Genomic DNA, 23,123 nt, shown 5'->3' on the forward strand with positions numbered 1-23,123 from the left:
CCCCGGAAAACCCCGGCACGGGTCACCCCGATTGGCCGCCCGGATTGTATCATTTCTGCCACTCCTTCCTCACACTCTTCCTCTTCCCCAGGTTCCCGGTGCAGCGCTGAATCCTCCCCGGGAGAAGAAAAGAGCCGTGGAGTGTGGAGTCTGGGACCTTGCCGCGTCACCGCAGCGCCACAGTGGGACGGGGCACCTGAACACAGGCTCAGTGGGAGTTGTAGGGAGGGAGGGAGGGAGAGGGAGGGAGGCAGGCAGAGAGGGAGGGAGAGCAAACACTGGGAGACACAGTTGCAGCAGCGCAGCCCAACTTGGGATAAACTCTCTCCCTTTGACTCGAGGGCATCGCGGCTCCGCACCCTTCACTGCGAGACCCGTCAGGATGGAGGAGGATGCTCTGTTCGACTACGAGTACCCGTCGCTGGACCCGCTTCCCCCCAAGGTCCAAGTGGAGTGAGTACATGGTTCTTTGGTTTTTGGCACCATGACACACTCCTGCTCTTCCATGTCTGTCACACTCCCCGTGCTTTGAATCCGTTTACTTTGCAAGATAAGTCAAAGAAAATGTGAGGACAATCCCTGGGATGTATTTGGGCGACGTGCCGGGTTGGTGTGTATTTGAGGTGCTGGAGTCGCCGGTCACGCTCCTGCCGCGTCTCCTCACGTTCGCGGGGCAACGCGCTCTCACGGAGGTATTAGATGACACTTGGCACGTCGGTTCAATATCTCTCATGTGCGCACTCCAAGTTCTCCTCAATCCAAGTGTCCGTTTTGGCCTCACCCAGATCCAATGTTTTCAGGGGGAACGGGGCTTTGCTGGAGTTGCCCATTTTTGACACCATCAGCCCGTCCACACTGCACTGGGTCCAGTGCAGGAGTTTCACTCAATTTATTTGTGCTAAAGTTGAATTCGATTCTCACTTTCGAAATTCCGCTGACTCTGCTGAAACAGAATGAAAACTACAGACTCTGGAAAGGGTTTTGAAAAGGCTACAGGTGCTTATTAGACACAGGAAAGATGGAATGTGTTAATACATCACCAAGTCACATGGTTGGTTAATAAATCCTCCCTCTGTCTTGTAAATCGAAAGGCTCTGGCGAGCCGTGGTCTGAGGAGAAGTTACTTCCCCTGGATCGAGTGAACAACTAATGTTTCACGCAACACTGGGCGACGAGAACATATCTGGCGCCCGTTTAAAACATGCAAATGTCCTGTTGAGTTTCCTTCTCCGTGCTTCCAACTCTCTGGTTACACAATTGGGTCATTTGACAGGGCCTTAAATCTCAAAATGTAGTATACACCAGCATCCTGGGTGCAAATTTACTAAAGCGCAGACTGTTTGGACGGGTCGGGGATGGTTTTGAAGTATGTAGCGGCGGCCGCCCCCCGTTTGACCGCGGGCAGGCGTGTGTATTCTTAAAGGTGAGGGACCGGCTGGAACCGCCCTGAAGACCTGATTCATGCCGCGCGGCGCCCGAGGGTCTCATGAGCCGGCGCTCATGGTGTGCACGAAACGGAACGTAGACATTTGTTGTTTTCCTTGTCACGCTGAAAGCAATCCGTTTAAATGTAAATCTCTGGTATGCGATTTCAGTTGCGAGGTTTTCGCCACAAATGGTCTTCTGACACTGAGGTGTGAGGGGTTTAGCGGCGTGGCTGTGCTCACTGAAGCAGCTTTCACTTTCCAGTTCCTAAAGGTTGCCATTGTTTTGTTATGCTATTTCTCCCCCCCCCCCAGAATAATCCCGCCATGTGACCCCACCGCCGACGAGAGGCTCTGCCACGTATGCATCTCTGCGATATCTGTGAGTTGAACTGCGCTCCGGCCCACTGGCAACCAGACCTTTTAACGTTTTGTTTGGCTAAAGCATGCCATGCTCAGCTAATGACCGGATCCATAAAGTCTGCTTTGGTCGACCAGATGGATTGCACATAACTCTCATTATTGGATCCATCAGACTCCCATAGTTTGCATTTAACCTTTAGCTGCAAAAAGTCTGCCTTTACCTCCTCCGCCTTTGATCTCTGCTTAAATAGACAACGAGTAATTGGCCCGTTTTGGCCGGCGTCCGAGCGGAGACATTTTTCTCGCCATGTGTTTCCAAAAAGCTTCACGGGTCGCGACCTGTCGTTGGATGGATGAGCGGTCATCTCCGTGACCTTTCCACTCCATCGGCCCGTCGTCCTGACCGGTTCGGGTTCAGTCGACACACGGGGGGGGGGTGGGAACCCCAACGGGGGGCGGGTTCGTCTCCTCCGGGGACACGTTGCGCACGTTGAGGGTGGGACCCAGGAGGGCGGCGGGTTCCCGGGGTGCGGCCGCCGTTCCGAGTCGTGGATTGAGTCTGAGCGCCGTGTCCTCCTTCCCGCAGCTCGTCGTCATGCTGATCCTGGCGGTCCTAGCGAGGAGGACCAAGCAGGGGGAGGGTCTGCTCGGTTTACTCAGGTGAGGCCACAGTATTGGTTCACATATGTGAATAAATCCACTTCTGGTCGCGGAGAATTGCATAAACTAGGATGACCATTACCGCCAATGAACCGCCCCCTCAAAGGTCAGGTGTGGGGATGGTAGCTCAGGAGGTAGAGCTGGTGGTCTAGTGATCTAAAGGTTGCTGGTTGGATCCCAGGCTCCTCCTGCTAGCATGCTGTAGTGTCCTTGAGCAAGACACTTAACCCCTAATTGCTCCTGATGGCTGCGTCCGTCGGTGATTGAATAATTGTAAGTCGCTTTGGATAAAAGCGTCTGATCAATGTAATGTAATGTAATGTCAACCAGGCCAAATCGGTCATCTGGTCTGGTCGCGCGTGTCTATCAAAGTTCACTGAGTTCAGACTCCACTGTTTACCGAGACGTTGCAACGACTTCAGGCTCAATAATGCATCATGAGTGAACGAAACGCTGCTGTTCTTGGATCCCCAGTCCAGTGAACTTCCTGGACCACACCAAGCACAAGGGCCTGGCGGTGGCGGTGTTCGGCGTGCTGTTCTGCAAACTGTGCGGCCTGGTGGTCTCGGAAAAGCCCCTGCCCTTCACCACCTCCGCGGACAACAAACGTGAGGATTCCACTCTGCCTGGAGACCCGTGGCACAGCCCTCTCTGACTTTTTCGCACTTTACAGTATTTTACAATGTGGTGTTTGTCCAAAAACAAGGCTTGGGTTGACAGAGCAGGGAGCAAGGTGAAATTGTAAATGACTCTGTATCTCGACCAGAAGACTTGAAGTTGTTTATTCGGCTTCTGTTTTTAATTATATAATCAGTTAATTTTTAATTTCCGTGTGTCTCTACTACTTTGGACTTGAACAGTAGGCTTAGACGAGGCAATTTCATAATCTTTTATTTTTTCTGCAACAAACTTATATAAGGTTTTAAGACGTCAGCCCCCCGCGGCGAAGCACAATTTCCAAAACACAACAAAGTTCAGGCTGATTAGGCCAGAGCAAAAGCCAAAAAAGCGAAAACCCCGTGTGTTGTAAAGTCAGTTCAGAGCACGTGATTCATTTCGACTGAAGTGGAGCTAAAGATGTAGATTCCCATGGCTGTGCGTTGCGTCATTCAGCAGACGCTATTGTACAAAGTGACTTTACAATAAGTATTAGTTGTCACGGTGACAGTAATACGCGGACAGTGGCCTGGATAAAGTTCTGCCTCTCGTCGCAGTGTTTGATATGGGATCCGCTCGTGGAATTCTTTGATGCTTTGTTCCAAACTCTTCCCTCTCCTGTGTTTTCAGAGAACTGGATGATTCTGGCCTTACTCTATTACCCCGCCCTGTGCTACCCTCTCCTGGCATGCGGCACCTTACATAATAAAGTTGGCTTCGTGCTCGGCAGCCTGTTGTCATGGACACACTTTGGGGTTCTGGTCTGGCAGAAAATCGACTGCCCCAAAACACCGCAGGTAAGAACGGAGCTCCGACCAAACCCCCTGGGGCGTGCGCTGTCGGTGTCGGACGTCATCCAACCGTCCCGGCGTCCCCCGGACGCGGCGCCGCGTGGCGGCTTGGGCTGTAGCTCGTCGTTTGTAACCTGTCGGGGGGGGGAAAAAGGTCTTGATCAGTGCGACGACGTTTCCTCGCCTCTGCGCCTCCATCTTGATAAAAGAGCCGCAGAGAGTTCAATCACCCCAGAACTTCTCCTTCAGCAGATTAAACCATTAAGTTACCGATAAAATCTCTTTGATTTACAGGAAGATGACTGATGTCAAAATTGCCCTTATTCTTTTTTTTATGAAACTTTTGAATGAATTAAAAGCTCGAAAATCTGAAGTCGTTCCAAAATGCAGCTGATGCATATGGGGAGAGAGCAATGCATCTTTGGGTAAACAATGAAACAATTGAAATCACTTGGACCCACATCGGCACTTAAAGGGGCATTCTGTAAACATGACTTTGTATGAACAGCACACGTCACACACTTCTCAAACTAGTCAACTGACAGAACTGCTGCCGATAGTGATATTGGATTGTCCGATGCTGATAACGTTTCCCTGCATTTCCAATGGAAACGGTTTAGACATCGCAACAACAAACAAACTCTAACGACCTATTCTGGTCCTTTTATGCCAATGCCACATTCACAAGGAGCCAATAACAACAGACGGAGCCGCCCCAAAATCACGCCGGTGTCCCCAAACGCGACCCGGACGGGCTGGTCCGCGGCCCCGCGTCCTCCACCGGCAGCGGGCAGACGCCGGGCGCTGGGGGGTCTCGCCACGGCTCGGTGGCTTTCCGTTTGTTCGCCGTCCCTCTTAACGGGGAGGCTCCGTCGCAGCAAATTGGTTTTAGCGTCCGTCAACCCGCGGCGCGTCGGGGCCTCGCATTGTGCCGCTGTCAACGCCTCGTACGGCGCCGACGCGGCCACCCTGCGCGCTCCTCCCTGAACCCTCGTGTGTGGCCTCCAGATTTCACCATGGGAACCTGAACCGGAATGAAGAGCCTGTGTGAAGTAATTCTCGGCCGGGACCCAAGGAGGTCCATGGATGTTCTCGCGCTGTTTTCGTTTGGAATATCAAACTCGTGCTGTTTGTCAGAAAGTGTCGCGGTAATAAAGGACGGACCGGCGATCCGTCAGAAGATTTCTCGAACATCAAAGACCGAGGAGGCTGTTGCACGAGAGTTTGACGGGACTTGGATTCATCTGAGCATTAATGTTTTCTACCGTAAACGCAGGAGCAATTAACCGTGATGTTTATTTGCCTTCGCCACAGGAACAGAGGCTTTACAGCCCGGTCAAAGAAATAAAGAGTATTCACCCAAATCGACCTCAACACCGCTCCTATTTATAGACTCAACACTAAAATTCCTTTTCCTTTTGTCTTTGCAGATCCACAAGTATTACTCTCTGTTCTCCAGCCTTCCACAAATAGCCTGCTTGGCATTCCTCAGCTTCCAGTATCCGCTGCTGCTATTCAAGGGCTTCCAGGTCGCTGAGGAGCACAATGCCAGTCAGGTAGGTTTTGGGGACGGTCGAGAGCGGTTCCTCCCTCTCTTTGTCCTGGTCAGAAAAGCTCGTCCGAGTGCACGCGTCCGGGCGGCCCCCGCGACCCGCTCACGCAACAAGCGAACGGCATACCCCCCCGTTTCAGCCCCCCAAAAGGCCCTCATCGTGCCCGGACCCCCCCCCCCCCCCCAGCCAGGAGGCACATTTCCCCTGATTCTTTGCATGTGAGCGACGCCGGTAATCAGCCTGGTAATGAAGCGGCTTAGCGGAGCGGGAGGTGACGTCCAAAGCAGCAAACTGTGGTCACCCTAAGCAGATTGGGTGTGATTGGTTTACACTGCGCTGCTGATCAGATTACAGGATGGTTGCGTTGTTTTCTCACCGACGAGGCACAATGCTGCGCTTATGCAGCTCTAATCTCAGCAAGGCCGCAACAAAGCCCAGCGGAGGCGGTCGCATGGAGGTCGACTCATCACCCCAAACCCCTAAAAAAGCTGTTCTAAAGGCCCCAGACGGGTCAAAACTTGCCGATAGATAGACACTTTGTTCGTCCCGAATTGAAAATTGCCGTGTCGCAGCAGAATAGAAGAGCGAGGTGATAAGAAAACAAATCGAAAAAATAAAATGGCAACATACAATAAAGTGAAGGGTTAACTTGAACATAGAAAAAAGAAGCCGATTGTATAAAAAATACAATTACAATAACCTATTGACGGAGAGTAAACAATAACTAAAAATAAATCAATACATAATACAACAGAATAAAAAGTAGAATAAATACAATTTATAAGTAAATGAACTAAAAAATTTAATTGCCAAATATACACAAATAGCTGAGAAATACAACACTGAAATCGTCAAATATATGAAAATATACCGAATATACAAGGTGTGATTCTATGCCCGGGGTTGCTAAGTTTTATTTAATTTTCAAACGGTTTTCTAGGATCTCAACAGCAGCTACTACAAAGAATATGTGAAGAGAATCCTGAAGAAGAAGAAATCCTCCAGAGTGAGGTGAGCAGCACATCATTGGCTTTTTAAATATTAGTTTGAAGCACAAACACTGGTCTCACTCTGTCTACCGGGCAGCGGCCTTTTCTCCCTTTGATTTCTTCTCCTTCCTCTTTTTGTTCTACACAATGTTTGTTTTGAAATTTGCGTCACAACTAGTTAATAATATTTAGATTCATTGGTATTTTGCATTTCATTACTTTTTTGTTGCTCAAAAGGGGCTGATGGAGATTATTATTATTATTACTATTATTATTATTATTACTATTATTATTATTATTATTATTATTATTATTATTGTAACAATGGGAATTAACATGTTTTAGTTTAGTCCCAAACTTAACAGCTCCATATGGCCTTTAGAATAATATGCGAAGAATAAAATTGGGGGCAGAAAAGACTGTATGAAAACAACATTTTCCCAAATCTGTAAAATCGTTTTAGCTGTTATTGCGTTTTACTTTCTCTTTGATGTCAAGCACACTCCATTCCAATGTACAAAATGTTAAATATTAATAAAGTTTGATTGGTTTATAGGTTGATGCTACCTTCCGGAGAGATGGAACAAACATCAGATTATAGATGATGACACTAAGGAGACGTTTAAACCGTGTTTCTGTCTCTTCAGCGCAGAGAAGCCGAGCCTCCTTCGCAGGATCATCGATGCTGTGAACGTGTGTTCGTCAGAGGATGGTAAATATGGATCCATATATTTAGATATATATACAGAGTGTGTGTGTGTGTGTGTGTGTGTGTGTGTGTGTGTGTGTGTGTGTATGTATGTGTGTATGTATATATATGTATATATATATATATATATATATATATATATATATATATATATATATATATATATATATATATATATATATAATGTGTGTGTGTGTGTCTGTGTGTGTGTAAATGTGTATATGTATATACTGTGTGTGTGTGTGTGTGTGTGTGTGTGTGTGTGTGTGTGTGTGTGTGTGTGTGTGTGTGTGTGTGTGTGTGTGTGTGTGTGTGTGTGTGTGTATATCTATATATGTTTATATCTATATATGTATATCCCTCTGCTGTTCGGTGTCTTTTATTTCATTTGCATGCATCTTTTATGTTTTATCACCTCATTCCGTCTGTTTTTTATTTAACTTTTTCATTTTTTCACCAGTTTTTCGTTTTCCTCTGAAGTTGGCGATCTCTGGTCTGGTATCAGTTATTGCTCTTTATCAGGTAAACACTCAAAGTGGAATCACAGCTCTCACAATCCATGTGCATCCGGTCAACAAACAATACATTTTTTTATTGGAATAACCTTTTATTTATCCCTCAAGCGTTTTGGGGATTTTGTTGAACATCTGTGAATATTCTTCGTTTTGATACACACCGATCAGCCACAACACTAAAACAGTGACAGGTGAAGTGAATAACATTGATCACCTGGTTCCAATGGCACCTGTCAACGGGTGGGAAAAATTATTATTATTATTATTATTATTATTATTATTTTTATTATTATTATTATTATTTATTATTATATACTGTTATATATTATTATTATAATTATATATATATACTGTTATATATTATTATTATATATAAATACTGTTTTATCTCTCTCTCTCTCTATATATATATATATATATATATATATATATATATATATATATATATATATATATACTGTTATATATTATTATATATATACTGTTATATTATAGCGTAAGGATCTGAGCCATTTTGACAAGGAGCACATTGTGATGCTGGAAGACTGGGTCAGAGCAACTCCACAACCACAGGTCTTGTTGGGTGTTACCAGTATGCAGTGGTTACTACCCACCAAAAGTGCTGCAAGGAAGGACAACCGGTGAACCGGCGACAGGGTCATAGACGCCCAAGGATCATTGATGCACGTGGGGAGTGAAGTGTAGCCCGTCTGGTTGGATCCCACAGAAGAACTACTGCAGCACAAAGTGGTGAAACAGTGAATGTTGCTATGATAGAAAGGTGTAGAACACACAGTGCATGGCAGCTTGCTGCGTATGGGAGCTCACAGTGTCCATGCTGACCCCTGTCCACCCCTGAAAGCACCTACAATGGACATGTGAGCGTCACAACTGGACCATGGAGCAATGGAAGAAGGTGCAGGTCTGATGAATCACCCTTTCTTCTACATCATGAGGATGGCCGGGTGCGTGTGCATCGTTTACCTGAGGAAGAGATGGCACCAGGAAGCATTATTGGAGGAAGGCAAACGTGATGTTCAATGTTCTGCAGGGAAACCTTGGGTCCTGACATTCACATGGATGTTACATTGACACGTTCCACCTACCTAAACATTGTTGCAGACCAAGTTCACCCCTTCATGGCGCTGGAATTCCCTGATGACAGCGGCCTCTTTCTGCAGGATGATGCTTCCTGCCTCGCTGCTAAGTGTGGCAGGAATGGTTTGAGGAACCTGACAGACAAAAGTTCAAGGCGTCGACTCGGCCTCCAAAAATCCCCCAGATCTCGAGCCCACGGAGCATCTGTGGGATGTGCTGGAACAACAAGCCCGATCCATGGGGGCCCCACCTCCAACTTCCAGGACTTAAAGGATCTGCTGCTAACGTCTTGGTGCCAGATACCACAGGACACCTTCAGAGTCTGGTGGAGTCCATGCCTCCACTTCACAGCTGTTTTGACACGAGGGTGTTTGACACAGTGTTCGTGATTGTTAGTGGTGGTTTTAATGTTAGTGGCTGATCGGTGTATATATTATATATAATTATCTCACTCTGCGGTACAATGATATATTCTATAAATTATGAAGGGATTTGTTTGGTCTTTAAACAAAACAATTTGCATAAAAAAGCAAAACCATCGATACCACCAGCTGTTTGGAACAGTCTGGGGGAAAAAACGAATCAGTGTCATTTTAGAAGGGAACTGCGAATGAGAAAAAGTCTTTATACCAATGTCACAACATGCAGTCAGCTCAAAAACAGGAAGATAAACTGTCAGATGCTCCAAAAAAAAAACAAAAAAAAAACCTCCCGAAACTCTGCCCCCCTCCACCCCTCCCACCCCGCCACCCCCCAGATGGCGCTGGTGCTGGTCCTCACCGTGGTGCCCACGCTGCAGATCGCTCGGATGGGCGTCACGGAGGAGGTGGCCTACCTGCTGGCGGGCTTCAGGATCAACCTGGCGGGGGCCACCAACGCTGAGGTGGCCCGCATCGTGGTCTACTACATGTGGTGTGTAGAGGGTGAGTAGATACTACACCCCCCCCCAGTTCCTCAAAACCTTTAATCCAAACATTAAAACGACATCAGAGTTCAGATGAAAATCTGAACTCAGTGTTCTTGGAAACGGCACTTTCCCGTTTCCTGTTTTCTACCAGGAACTGTCTAGCTCAGCACAACGTGGTTCACAAACGTGTGTGTGTGTGTGTGTGTGTGTGTGTGTGTGTGTGTGTGTGTGTGTGTGTGTGTGTGTGTGTGTGTGTGTGTGTGTGTGTGTGTGTGTGTGTGTGTGTGTGTGTGTGTGTGTGTGTGTGTGTCTTGCAGTGTGCTACATCGCCGCCATGACGCTGTCCTGCATCGTGAACCTGCTGATGCTCATCAGGTCCATGGTTCTGCATCGGTGAGTCCAAAACACAGACTCAAAGTTACTACGTACAAGTACTTTTTTTAATGTACTTAAGTACTTTCTTCAAGTATCTGTACTTACTTTCGTTTATTCAGTTCCTCAGACTTTTGACTTTTACCCCACTACATTTAAAAGCAAATATCTATTCTTTTTGGGGTACTTTTATTTATTTTGAAAACATTATAATTAGGATTTCTATTTATTTCCCAATCAGAGACTGGATCCAGCAAACTGCTCATCAGTGATGCATTAGCTCCATATTCCTTGAACTTTACTATAACACCACCACCTGTAATAGTTTATTATAAATTATAATCTCAGTCTGCATGAGTATCATATGCAGGAAAAAATGTAAGTATGCAAAAACAAATTTAAAAGTACTACACTATTAATTGGAATACTTAAAGTACATTTGAGAGCAAGCATTTCTATACTTTGACTTAGGTAGAAATGTCACTTCGGAAATGTCACACGCGGTCAACGTCTTTGGTCGTATTTCCTGAAAAAAAAAAAAATATTGTCTTGTCTTAAGTCAGAGCGCTGAGGGGAAGTGAAACTCGAAGGAGTGTGTGTGTGTGTGTGTGTGTGTGTGTGTGTGTGTGTGTGTGTGTGTGTGTGTGTGTGTGTGTGTGTGTGTGTGTGTGTGTGTGTGTGTGTGTGTGTGTGTTTTCCAAGAAAAGCTGGTGAGTTTTGTGTGTGTGTGTGTGTTCTGTGTGGCAGGTCCAACCTGAAGGGTCTGTACCGGGGGGACGTCTACAACGTGTACAACTGCCAGAGGAGCGTGAGGCCGTCGCGCCCGGCGCTGGTCTGCTGGATGGGATACACCAGCTTCACCGCCGCGCACCTCTGCCTCGGTACCAGGGGATTGGCCTTACGGAAGCTTTCTTCCAAAACAACGGCTCCTCGGGGGTTACTTTGAACAAATACCATCGGAAAATATATCTAAACAAATAAACAGGATGCTGTGTTATATGGGTCATGACATCACGCCGTTGACTTCCCGTGACATATTAAAGTATGTTTGCTTTGTGCAGATTTATCCCTCGAGACGCCTTTTTGCGATTAAAAGTGTTTCGCTTATCACCGGGTCCAACAACCGGCGACAACGTCCCGGAAGTTTCCCAGGAGTCAGAAACCGCATGTGATAAGCCCCGCCCCCGGTGACATACCACACCCCCTGTAATAAGCCCCGCCCCACTGCCGTGCAGAGATTTCCTTATCGTGCCGAGGGTCCGGATGCGCTGACATTTTAACAACTTTTCCAAAACAAAGTCATCGACCGTCTATAAAGTAACATTGTTGATGTTGGGCGTCACCGTTTTATTTATCCTTTCCTTTAGTGGAACAGTTTAGCAGCGTCTTCTGCGGGTTTGCTTGTGCACACGGCTGTTGTCTACGCTTTAGAGCAGCTTTTTTTTTTTATTTATTGTACGACGGTTTGTGAGACGCCACCGTAGCCGAGGTCTGACAGCCGTCTGAGGGATCTCTCTTCTCCCTCCCTCCCTCCCCAGGGATGATCATCCAAACCGCCGTGTTCTTCCTCTGTCTCCTGGTCGCCGCCTTCCTCATCATCATGCCCGTGTTGCACGGCGAGAACCTGCTGCTCTTCAGGCTGCTGTGGAGCATGTGGTCAGTTCATCACTTTGATCAAAACCTGTTTCCTGCCTCAGCACGGCCCGTGCATGTCACTGTGCTTCGCTTCGTGTATGAGGATGATGATGATGATGTCATTCTCAGTTTGTTCTGCATGGGGCCACGGGATCCGATCTGAGGCAGATTTTTATTCTTAGATGTGATTGAGTGTCTCTTGTAACAGTGAAAACTAGGATCCAAACAGTCATTATGAGACGTTCCCTGGGAAATGTAAAACCGGTGAAGTTTAGCAAAGCATCATTCCTGGAGGGGACCCCCTGGGACCTCACGAAGGACCACAGGGCGGTCCCCGGACCCCGCGTTGAGCACCACCGCGCTGACGACCTTGTGCTTTCAGGCCGTTCTGGTTGATGCTGCTCGTCGCGGTGGCGATCCAACACGCCTGCGCCAGGTTCTGCTTCATCAAGAAAATATCCGGGACGCGAGACCTGGACAACAGGTGGAGTATCTGGCTTTCGCTACGCGTTCCGGGATGAAAAACTGAGGCTTTTTGGGGGGCTTTTCTCTGGGCGAGCTGCGGCTGACGGCGCGTTGTGTCCCAGGGGAAGCCTCTTCCTGCTCACCTACCTGCTGTTCCCCGTCAACGTGCTGGTGGGCGTCCTGCTGGGGCTGTGGAGGATGGTCATCACCGCCCTGTTCAACATCGTGCACATGGGCCGCACGGACATCAGCCTGCTGAACCGCAACGTGGAGGCCTTTGACCCGGGTGAGACACACACACACACACACACACACACACACATACACACACACACACACACACACACATATACACACATATACACACATACACACACACACACACACACACACACTGCTACACACACACACATACACAGACACAAACACACACACACACATTCACACACACACACACACACACACACACACACACACTGACATATACACACACAGACACAAACACAGACACATACACACACACACACATTCACACACACACACACACACACACTAACACACACACACTCATGCACACACACACTGACACACACACAAACACGCACACACACACACAGACACACACACACAGGCTTACACACACACACACGCACACTGACACACACATACAGTACATACGCACACAGACACACGCACACTGACACACACATACAGTACATACGCACACAGACACACATAGACACAAACACACACACACACACACACACACACACACACACTGTCACTGTCCATCAGGCCGAACACACGACTCCATCAGACTGTGCTGGATCTTTCATTCCTCAGTTTAATTTAATTATAATATAATTTATTATATCTACAGAACGGTGATGCAGAGTTTTAATTGGAATGAAGGTTTCATTTTGCTGTGAGTGTTTCAGTGTATTACAGAATTTAATCTAGATAAATGAACTTCTAGTGCGGGCTGGGGGGCCCCGCCCAGCTGCTGCCTGGCTGTAATGAAAACTGTTTATTTATTTATTTGTTACATTCCTGAATCTTAAAAAATTAAAATAAAATTATACAAAATATTTAAAAAAAGGAAAAATTTTACTAAAAATGTTATATCGCTAGGGGCTTGTTCTGTTTTGCGGGAAATTGGCACTGAAAGTAGTGTCTCTAATTATTTGCATTATTCTTTTTCGTTATTCAGGGAAAAATGGGCTTTGTAACATGGTAAATGGACATAATATTAACATGAAAATATTAATGTGAGTGTGAATAGAAACAAACCAAAGAAATTCCCCAAATGGCTCTCGCAGGACTTAATGTGGCCGACCCCTTCTGGTGACATGGGATGTTCTAGCTCTAGTCATTTTACATAAAAACAGGAAACCACATCATCGAGATCCGTTTTCTCCTGGAATCAGCGACGCCTGTACCGGACATCTGCTGCGGGGAAAACCAAATCAAAAGTGTGATTGTACGTCCATTATGTGTGATTGGCTCGGGGCCCATCTGGCCCCGGTCCGTGGTGTGTTATTGGTTTTTCACAGCCGGCGCCATGTCCCCACAGCCTACCGCTGCTACGCTCATTACCTGAAGATCGAGGTCAGCCAGTCGCACCCGGTGATGAAGGCCTTCTGCGGGATGCTGCTGCAGAGCGCCGGCGAGGAGCGCGGCGCCGCCTCCAGGGGCCGCGACGCCGAGGAAGGTGTGTGAGAGTGGGCCACACAGGGCTGGAACCGGGGGGGGGGGGGGGGGGTCGCAACCCTTTTCTGGGCCTATGATCCCGTCTTTAGGTCCCGAATTAGAGAGTGTGATGAATAAGAGTGTGTTGATAAGATAATTTTATATATATTTTCTGGGGGGTTTTTTTGTCATTTGAAGTGAATATTTAATATCAAAGGGTGAATAAAGAGTGTTCCTGAAAGGGTGCACTAGCTGCCAATCGCCACTAGGAGGAAAATAAGATCTCCCCGGTGGAAGAGTGACGATCTGACCTTTTCACCATGACGACGGAATATTACAAGAGGGAATGTGAAGTTTGACGGTTGCTATGGGTCGCTATGGACTCTAGTCGCCATTTTTGGAGGATCACTTCCATTCGATTGCGTAGAGAAACAGCGAAAATATGCAAATTGTACACAAACGGAGAAAGGGAGGACGACAACGGGTGGAGGACTCACACAGGATGATGGCTGCAAAATTTTTCTGTGGTAGTTTCACTGAATCCTCCAAGAATCCTTCAGCCCTCAAACGCCGACTGACGTTCACAGTCAACGCCAGTGATCCCCAAATATGGCCTCAAGTTGCCTATTTCTGGGCCTTCTACAAAGACCGGCGTAACAAAGAACTCCATTTTCGGCGCCGTTGGCCTTGGACTCTGACTGCACCCATGTCGCAAAGACCGAAGATGGGCGTGTTCCCGCTCCTACCACGCCGTCATGCAGCCGCGCCGCCTCCTTTCGGCGTGTTGAGGGTTGTCATGACGACGCCGCGTAGAAACTCTGACCGTCGCCTTGCCCACGCAATGCATTGGGGGACGCGCTCGCCGGCCTGGTGTGCAGGGCTTGCGTACTAGGATATTACTCCGCATGTAGTGTGTCATCCTGGTACTCTCCGCATCCTGTCCGACGCGTGCGTTGGTTTTGGACGTACTTAATACTGATTTGGGTACTACGTAGTGCGACGCGGCACAGACAGGCCTTTGTGGGACTCATTAACACATCTATGCAGGAAGGGGAACGTGGACTCACCGCTGCAGTGAACGCGCCGCGGCTTCTCTCATTTCTCCAGCGGGGAGGTGGGGGTGCGGGCTCCGACAGGCCACTAAACATAATTAGATCATGGGATTGTCCTCCACGCACGGCGGAATGAAAGCTTAGCGCTCCTGATTTAATTTGTCGGCGCAAATTGAGTCCGGGGTTTGGATTAATTTACAGCCTGATGCCGCCCGCCGTCGCCGTCCGCCGCAGAGCGGTCGGCTACGCGGCCGCGGTCGCTCCCGATAAAAGCTGATGTGGTTCTAGAGGTCGCTGACGCACATAAAATGCTGCGTTTATTATTCACACGGTGACGGAAACCAATCCTGTCAGGGCTTGGTTTTTATTTTTGTTAATAGGACGGGAGGGGGCGGGGCTCCCTTTTTCTAAGCGAGTCCCACATTGTCAGGAAATGCATCAGGATCGTCAGGGCGACGTTGGGAACCACAACAAAAACATTTCTGTTGCTTTCCTCCACCTGCGAGGCGTTATTAGTGGTAATTCATAGCAAAGTGATCCTGCCAGGATTAGTGTTGGAATTAAAATGGCACGTTTTGCAGATAAGCAGCTCTAATTGACTGTTTCATATTAATGCATCCCAAAGTGGTTCAGCATGTTAATGGAACGCTGCAGCGACGCCTGGGAGATTATAATGTGATTTATAATGTGATTTATGATATTATTCTCCGTATGCTGGTCCCAGGTGACCAGAGAGGTTTCAAATGTAAGCTCTTACATATTAGATTATAGTACGTTATATAGGGTGTGCGTGTGTGCGTGTGTGCACGCGCGCGTCCGTCCGTCCTGATGCTTTACCTGTTGAAGGTCTGAGAACCTAAATATTTAATTCGCTGTGTTGAAACACTAAAAGTCTCGTTTTAAAATTGGAAAAAATTAAGATGTAATTTATATGTTGAGGAAACTGTTGAGGAAAAAATATATTGGTTAAAGAAAAATTAAATCCAATGATTCAAATTATACTTTGGTACATTTCTTCCTACGGACCTTGTCGTGAGATGAGATGAGATAATATGTATTTTTTTTGGTGGGGGGGGTGGTGTCCTTAGGGATGGAGCTGGTGCGTCCAGAGAAGCAGTCCCTGACGGTGTCCAGCGCCAGGCGGGCACGGGCCCACTGGCGGCTCCTGTACACGCTGGTCAACAACCCGTCGCTGGTGGGGACCAGGAAGCACTTCAGGAGCGACGCCGCCGGGTTCCTCAACGGGAGCCTGACACGCCCGTCCCAGAAGGGCGGCGGGACGCACGGGGGAGGCCGGGAGGCGGGGGGCGCCGCCGCAAACTGAAACCTAACCCCCAGAGTGTAGATCTGTCTGAAATACGTGCACTTACAGCACAGAGCGTCCGTGAGAGCTTCCCTGGTCCCGTCTAGTCCTGCAGACACACTGTTCAGGAGGAGGCAGTGTGTGTGTGTGTGTGTGTGTGTGTGTGTGTGTGTGTGTGTGTGTGTGTGTGTGTGTAACAGCATATTAATAATAATGGATGTAGACACACTGTTTAAAAAGAGGCATCACAGCTGTGTGTGTGTGTGTGTGTGTGTGTGTGTGTGTGTGTGTGTGTGTGTGTGTGTGTGTGTGTGTGTGTGTGTGTGTGTGTGTGTGTGTGTGTGTGTGTGTGTGTGTGTGTGTGTGTGTGTGTGTAACAGCATATTAATAATAATGGATGTAGACACACTGTTTAAAAAGAGGCATCACAGCTGTGTGTGTGTGTGTGTACTTTGGGGTAACACCGTTACTTACAAGCATAATAATAACGTAGACATTGTTTAAAAGGAGGCATCATTATTTCCAACTCTCATTTATACTGTATATGTGTGTGTACATCTATTACCTTAAAGCATAATAATAATGATGATAATATAAATATGACTGTATAATGAGATGCTGTCCTTCACCCGGTGGCTCTGTCTGTGTGCGTTTGTTGACTATTTATGAATTTGCTGAATGTGGTTTTTGGGAGTAAATCATTTTTAATTTAAGATGTTACCCTTGTTTGGTGTAATTACGTCCATCTCCAACAATGTATGAAAAAAGTTCTAATTACCAGAAAAAATGTGAAAATCCTTTTCTTTTTTTTTCTTTTTTCATGTCTTCCCTACAAAACACAGCTGTGTTTCTGTGGTTGAGATTTAAAGTCGCGACTCCTCCGGTTCATGATGGTCTGTTTGTGTCTTATACCCTACTTAATGCTTTCTAATGCAATAAACTCATTTCCTCCGCGATTACACTGAGCGACACGAAAAGGTTTGTTTTCCTTTCCTGCCTTTCCTGCCCTTCCTCACGCTGTAATGTTTTTTTATTCCTCGTCCGGAAAAGCTGCACTAATAATAATAATAATGATAATATTATTATTAATAATAATAACTGATGAGGAGAATAATGATAATTCTATACAAAATAAATTTGATTCGATCGAAAAAATAATTGAATGCTTTTGTCTTTCATAATTTTATGACCGCGCTTCGATCACAGAAAACAAGTCCAAGCTCTTTTGTTCTCATCGAAATCACACATTTTTTGCCAGATGCATATATATAATATGAACATATGTGATGTTAAATGTGAATGTTGCGTTGATGTGTATTTCAGGTTTTTAAATCACAAATCTGTTATTTAAGTGAAGGGTTAAATGAAAAATCTATTTCAGCAAAACGCGTTATTTGTAATAATTATAATAATAATAATTACACCGTGATAAAAATGAGTAATTTAAACATCGCTTCCAACTACTTGCATTGATCTTCATGAAGTAAATAATATTTAAAACAAAACATTTAACCCCTTCTCTCCCTTTGCAGTGTGTTTGTCCCGCATCTGGTGCAGCGGTCGGAGGGAAAGAAAATCCATAAAATAGTTTGTTAATTCAAATTTTTATTAATTCCACGTACATAAAATGATATCAAAAATCTGAAAAGATCACTTTTATTTTATGACTTTTTTTTTTTTTTTTTTTCTTACAACAGTTCACAAAAAAAATGAAGAAAAAAAAACCCCAAAACAAAACTCTCACTACGCGTAGAAGTACAGGAGGCGAATCCACGTCCGTGTGTTCGAACCTTTAGAGAAACTTGTCTAGAAAACAGCTGAATCCACACGTCGCACATCACGGACGCACACACGGAATAAAGTCCTGGAACTACGGCCACGAAACACACGGGGACCACGCGGGACAGCATGCCACGGACAGAACAGCGCATCTTCGCCGGGAGGTTCGAGCCCCACACCACAGCGACCGGACATTGTCCTGATAATATTCATATTCATTATTAATACCTGGAATCACCACATGCCGCACACGGAACAAAGGGACGCGCAGCGCTGCGTCGGGAGCGCGCAGCTCGGCCCCGACGCCCGCGGACAACTTCACATCTATTTCTAAGGAGACGCTCCTGCCGCTCCACGGGGGGCTCGGCTCTGAGGTCTGATGGATGGACAACGGGATGTGCTTGCATTGAGAATGTACAAACCTGTTTTAATCTTAAATTGGCTACGACTGTTACATGAATTGATTACAGTGAAAAAAATATATTAAAAAATTGATTAAAGCGTCAGTGAATGAGCACTTTGAGGTAAAAGTCTGCATCATCAAAGCATCTGTATCACGTAAATGAACAAGAGTTGACTTTCGCCTGTTTAAATGTGGGCCGGCTAAGAGCAAAATATTTTACATTTTACAAGCGGCAGAGGCCAAAAATCCGGGTTCAGAAAGTAAAAACCGCCGCTCCGGGATTTTGAGTGGATTTGGTGCAACTGCCGAGTGGAATCAGTGCACGGCTGGAGCAGAAACATGGAAACAGGACTTTTACCTTCTGAACCCGGAGCTTTCCCCCTCCGAAGCCGACGCCCGGGGGCTCAGCGGCTCGGCTGCTTGTAGTTACCGTTGATCTCCTCTGAGATGTTGACGGCCTCGGCTCCGAGCGGCAGCCTGTCGCTGTACTCCGAGCCCACTTCGAACTCCTCCGGGTTGGTCTTTGTCGAGGAGCCGGGGATGGACTCCGTCGCCACGCTTCCCTCGGCCTCGCCCTCCCCGTCGGGGTCCTCGCCGTCGGCCTCTCCCTCCCCGTCGCCCAACTCGCTGGGGTCGAAATTCTTGTCGGAACCCACGAAAGACGCCCTGGGGTCGAAATCTCCGGCTATTTGTTTTTCCAGCTGATCCGGATTCTGAGCCTTCATGATCAACTTGTACGTCTTCCCTTGGTACTTGTACAACAAATGGCAGCAGGTGGCTCCCAGCAAGGGCACGGTGGCCAGGGCCAGTAGGAAGGTGCTTACAACCACAATAATCAGGAGAGAGGGGATTTTCTTCCGAGTCGTGAAGACGACTTGGACCTGGCAGTCCTGCCCCCCGTAGGTCAGACAGAGGGTGTAATTGGTACCGGGCTGCAGACCGTGAAAACTATAGGCGTTAACCCCCTCCTCTATTTTGGACCACTGCACCATTGAGTGTCCGCTGCCTGTGTTCACGCAGAGGTACAACATGTCCAGCGGGGCTGTTTGGCCGGTGGACTGGTACAGGCTGAAGGGTTCTTTGTTCACCGTCTCCAGGTTCTGTGTGTGGCTGAGGTGGAGGTTGGACTTACTGCTGGGGAGCTGCAGGGGGTTGAGCTGCACTTTGGCCTCCGTCTCCGAAACCTCCAAAGCAATGACGCCAAAGTCAAAAGTATACTGCTTGATGTCATCCAGGCTGAGGTTGAAGGCGTGGTTGGAGATGTATTCACTCCCGTCGCTCACTCCACACTTGCCTGCAAACCTTTGTTTGTCTGGAGCGCCGCCCGCGCCCTGTTTGGCCTCTGAGCCGGTTGAAACACTTTTGGGTTTTTCGTTGGTTTTGGTCCAGCTCATCACATTGTTATTGGAGGTCTTCGGGCTCGTCGGCTTGTTGGCGGTCACACCATTTGACCCCGTCTTATCAAGCATTGAGTTGGTGGCATGTTTTTGGGTTCCAGCCAGCGCAACTTTAACACTGCTCTCTGCCCTGCCCAGATCATTGGCTGCGGAGCAGCTGTAATTCCCGTCTTCTTTTTTGCTGATGCTAGGAATAACCAGGGTGCCATTTTGAAAGACGAGGAATCGCCTGTTTGTTGTCTTGTCATTGATAGGTAGGTCGCTTGTCTCAATGGAGGAAGGTAAAGTGAACCCATACTTTTGACTTCCCGCATTCACCTCCCAACTGACTTCAGGTTTGGGATTCCCCTTTGTCTCGCAATTTAAGATGACCATGAAGCCCTCATAGAGCTCGGTGTTCTCCAGGTTGGGCTGGTAGGTTATGGTGGCAGTGGGGGCCTTGCAGTCCAGTTTGGGCATTTTTGTAACCAAGGCACCTCTGAGGTGTTCCGGGGCCTCGCACTGAATAGTGTTCTGGTCGGGGACAGAGATCTTGGTGGTTGAGATCCAGTCTCTCAGCCATTCCAGGCCACAGGAGCAGGTGAAGGGGTTGCTGTAGATCTGCAGGTGGGACATGGAGGAGAGGGCGCCGAAGGTTCCCTCCACTATGGTGGTGAACTTGTTGTTGTTGATACGCAATGACCTCAGGTCTTTCAGGGTGGAAAAGGCGTCCTTGGGAAGGTTAATCATTTCATTGTTATTCATCTTCAGAAGCTGCAGGACGGTGAGGTTCTGCAGATCCCCCCATGGAAAGTGAACTATTTTGTTGAAGCTGACGTCCAGATTACGCAGCTGGGTTAGAGGGGCCAGAGTGTCGGTATCTATGGTGACGATCTGATTGTGGGCCAACCACAGAGATGTCACCTGGGTGACATTGATGAAGCTCTTGGCTTTCAGCAGCTGTATCTTGTTTGCAGAAAGACTGAGCGTGGTGACGTTCTTCGGCAGACCGACAGGCACCTGCAGCAGGTCTTTGTAGGCGCAGTCTGCAAACTGGTGAGCGAACTTGTCCAAGCAGCTGCATAGCTCTGGACAGCACTGCACCCCGCTCAGCACGGCACTCCACAGGGCCACGAGCAGCAGGGGCCCAGGGGCCATTTTCTCAACCTGCCAAAGTCCAGTCGCTATATGTTAGTGAGGCATATGTATATGTACTTTAAAACAACCCTGGCCTCTTGCATGTAGCTCTGCTGATGAGACGCGACTGCTTCAGATTTCTGGTCAAATAGACCATAGTAGAGACAGTTTCATATTTTGGTTGGATATTGAACTATTTCAGTCCCAAATGAACCCTACGTTGGTATGTGGTGTGACCGAACTGGACTACAATGATATTATAGATATCATTATTACATATTATGATTAAAAATGTAGGTCAAAAATAAAGAAACGTTGACGTTGCCGCGACGCTGAGCTTCTTGCGGAGGTGATGAGGCCACAGCGCCCCCATCGGTGACGCTTGATACTGCAGCCCGTGTGGCTCGCGCCATCTGACGTCACGGTAGCGCGCTATTAAAATTCATGTATAAATTTTAAAAAAATAAAATAAACTAAATAAATCAGTACTTAATGATTGTGGGTCAAAGTGGCAAAAACAGCTCTTCTGGTTTCCAGATTATATGAAGAAATATAGTTCGGATTTTAATTCCATATGAAAGTCCAAAAAAAGCCGCACAGTGGATTTAAGGGAACGTTCCTCGTGTGACGCACAGTGAACTGGGACTGAAGTGTTGCTCAGATTAATAATCAGAGATTTTTTTGGGCGAATTTGGCCATCCTCCAATATGAAACTGACCTTACTGCGGGGAGGGACGCTCCGAAACAGACGCTCCCCAGGATTAAATGAACTTCTAATTTAACAGCCGTTACTTCTAATCGAACAGTACTATTGAATGAACTACGAGGAGCAGGCTTCACATCAGCTTGTAAAACTAAGACTAAAACAAATCACGGACATGACCAGGTTTTTGGCGACTCGCTTCCAGTGTGTTTTCAAATCCCTCTCGGTTCATTCTAAAAGCGGAATTCACGCCTCACAAAGAAGAAGAAGCGGCACAGAAAACCGAATCCTTCCGTTTGTAAGAATCCAAAATGTGTTGAATTTCAAATGGACACGTTGAAGTCACTCTGGCTGGATGTGCCCGCCCGTGCATTGGTCTAAAAGGTGGTTTTCCATAAAGATCCTGCGCTCATCTTACCTGTCGGGGCTTTATTCCACCGCTGCGTCGATTTCTCCTGGAAGTTGTATTTTCACACAACAACTTTGACGCTGAGAGCGGAGCGCGTCCGGGCGGGTGCGGGACTTGGCGGGACCGGCAGAGAGATGGAGGCCGGCGGAAGCAGCATCTTCCTCGGGGCGAGACGCTCCTGCGGTCGGGCGGGTCCGTCTCCTCCCTGCGCCCGGTGCGACGTCCCCTGCGCGCCCCCGCGCACGGAGGAGGGGGGGGGGGGGCTCGGGAGCGCGCAGCCTCTCCCACGCGCACCCCCCCATTGGATCCATCGTTGACGATATGACGTCGTGTCACGATATGATGTTTAATTGACGCTTCTAATCTTTCGCCTCATTCCGCGTCCTCACAAACAGTTTGTGGAAACCATCAAAATCAAAGGTTTCTTTATTGGCTCACTGTTAGCAGTTATTACTACATTGTTTATAATAATAATCATCATCATAATATTTTTTTATTGTTGTTGTTGTTGTTGGCGTTGTTATTATTGTTATTATTGTTATTATTATTATTATTATTATCATTATCATTGTTATTGTTAGTAGTAGTAGACGTATCGTTACTATTGTTATTACTATTACCATCATTATAATTATTGTTTCATTATTATTATAATTTCAACGTGATCAGATCGCTATTGACATGTACTTACATTTATTCATATCCACTAAAACCTTCCAGTTTTAGTCTGGACATCATGCTCCAAGATATAATTGTGAATCGTTCCTGTTATTTATTTGTTAATTGTGTTTCATTCTGTGGATTGTGAAGTGTGTCCATAATACTACTACTACTAATACTACTACTACTACTACTAATAATAATAATGATAATAATGATAATGATAATAATACTAATAAAGCAGACCATTCATCCTGCAGCAGTGGTCGTTTCACCCCTCAGGCTCTGGGGTGTTTCATCACTTCCATCCTCTGGTAAAACTGCTTCTTCTGTCTTTCATTCTCTTTTTATCTCTTTCGCCAAATAAATATATTTTCTTTCTATGTAAAAAGTGCTCCTACGCCCCCTGCCGTCCTAGTGCTGCAGGTACATAATTACAACAGCCGCCAGCGCTGCGCATGAAGAAGCAGGGCC

General features: G+C 47.0%; 2 protein-coding genes across 2 annotated transcripts; one reads left to right on the forward strand and one right to left on the reverse strand.

The window, feature by feature from the left end:
• Positions 1-382: 382 nt before the first annotated feature.
• Positions 383-16,203, forward strand: stra6 (signaling receptor and transporter of retinol STRA6; the record flags this gene model as incomplete). Its single annotated transcript, XM_080002958.1, has 17 exons — positions 383-453; positions 1,740-1,806; positions 2,374-2,447; positions 2,922-3,055; positions 3,735-3,901; positions 5,326-5,451; positions 6,389-6,459; positions 7,085-7,149; positions 7,607-7,668; positions 9,517-9,682; positions 9,984-10,059; positions 10,786-10,919; positions 11,577-11,694; positions 12,056-12,157; positions 12,261-12,424; positions 13,712-13,849; positions 15,968-16,203. 17 exons carry the CDS (start codon positions 383-385, stop codon positions 16,201-16,203), a joined length of 1,971 nt encoding a protein of 656 aa, XP_079859084.1.
• A 1,567-nt stretch (positions 16,204-17,770) lies between these two features.
• On the reverse strand, positions 17,771-22,131 carry islr2 (immunoglobulin superfamily containing leucine-rich repeat 2). The gene is made up of 2 exons (XM_080003119.1): positions 21,999-22,131; positions 17,771-20,907 (listed from the first exon to the last, which is right to left on the reverse strand). The coding sequence occupies exon 2, from the start codon at positions 20,896-20,898 to the stop codon at positions 18,769-18,771; it is 2,130 nt and encodes a 709-aa protein (XP_079859245.1). The 5' UTR covers positions 20,899-20,907; positions 21,999-22,131; the 3' UTR covers positions 17,771-18,768.
• Positions 22,132-23,123: the final 992 nt, after the last annotated feature.

Source organism: Zeus faber (assembly GCF_960531495.2).
Source record: "Zeus faber genome assembly, chromosome: 6".
Classification (NCBI taxonomy): Eukaryota; Metazoa; Chordata; class Actinopteri; order Zeiformes; family Zeidae; genus Zeus; species Zeus faber.

Excerpts from the sequence above, each read along its gene's own strand:
- islr2 (XM_080003119.1), bottom strand. The coding sequence starts at position 20,898 with ATGGCCCCTGGGCCCCTGCTGCTCGTGGCCCTGTGGAGTGCCGTGCTG.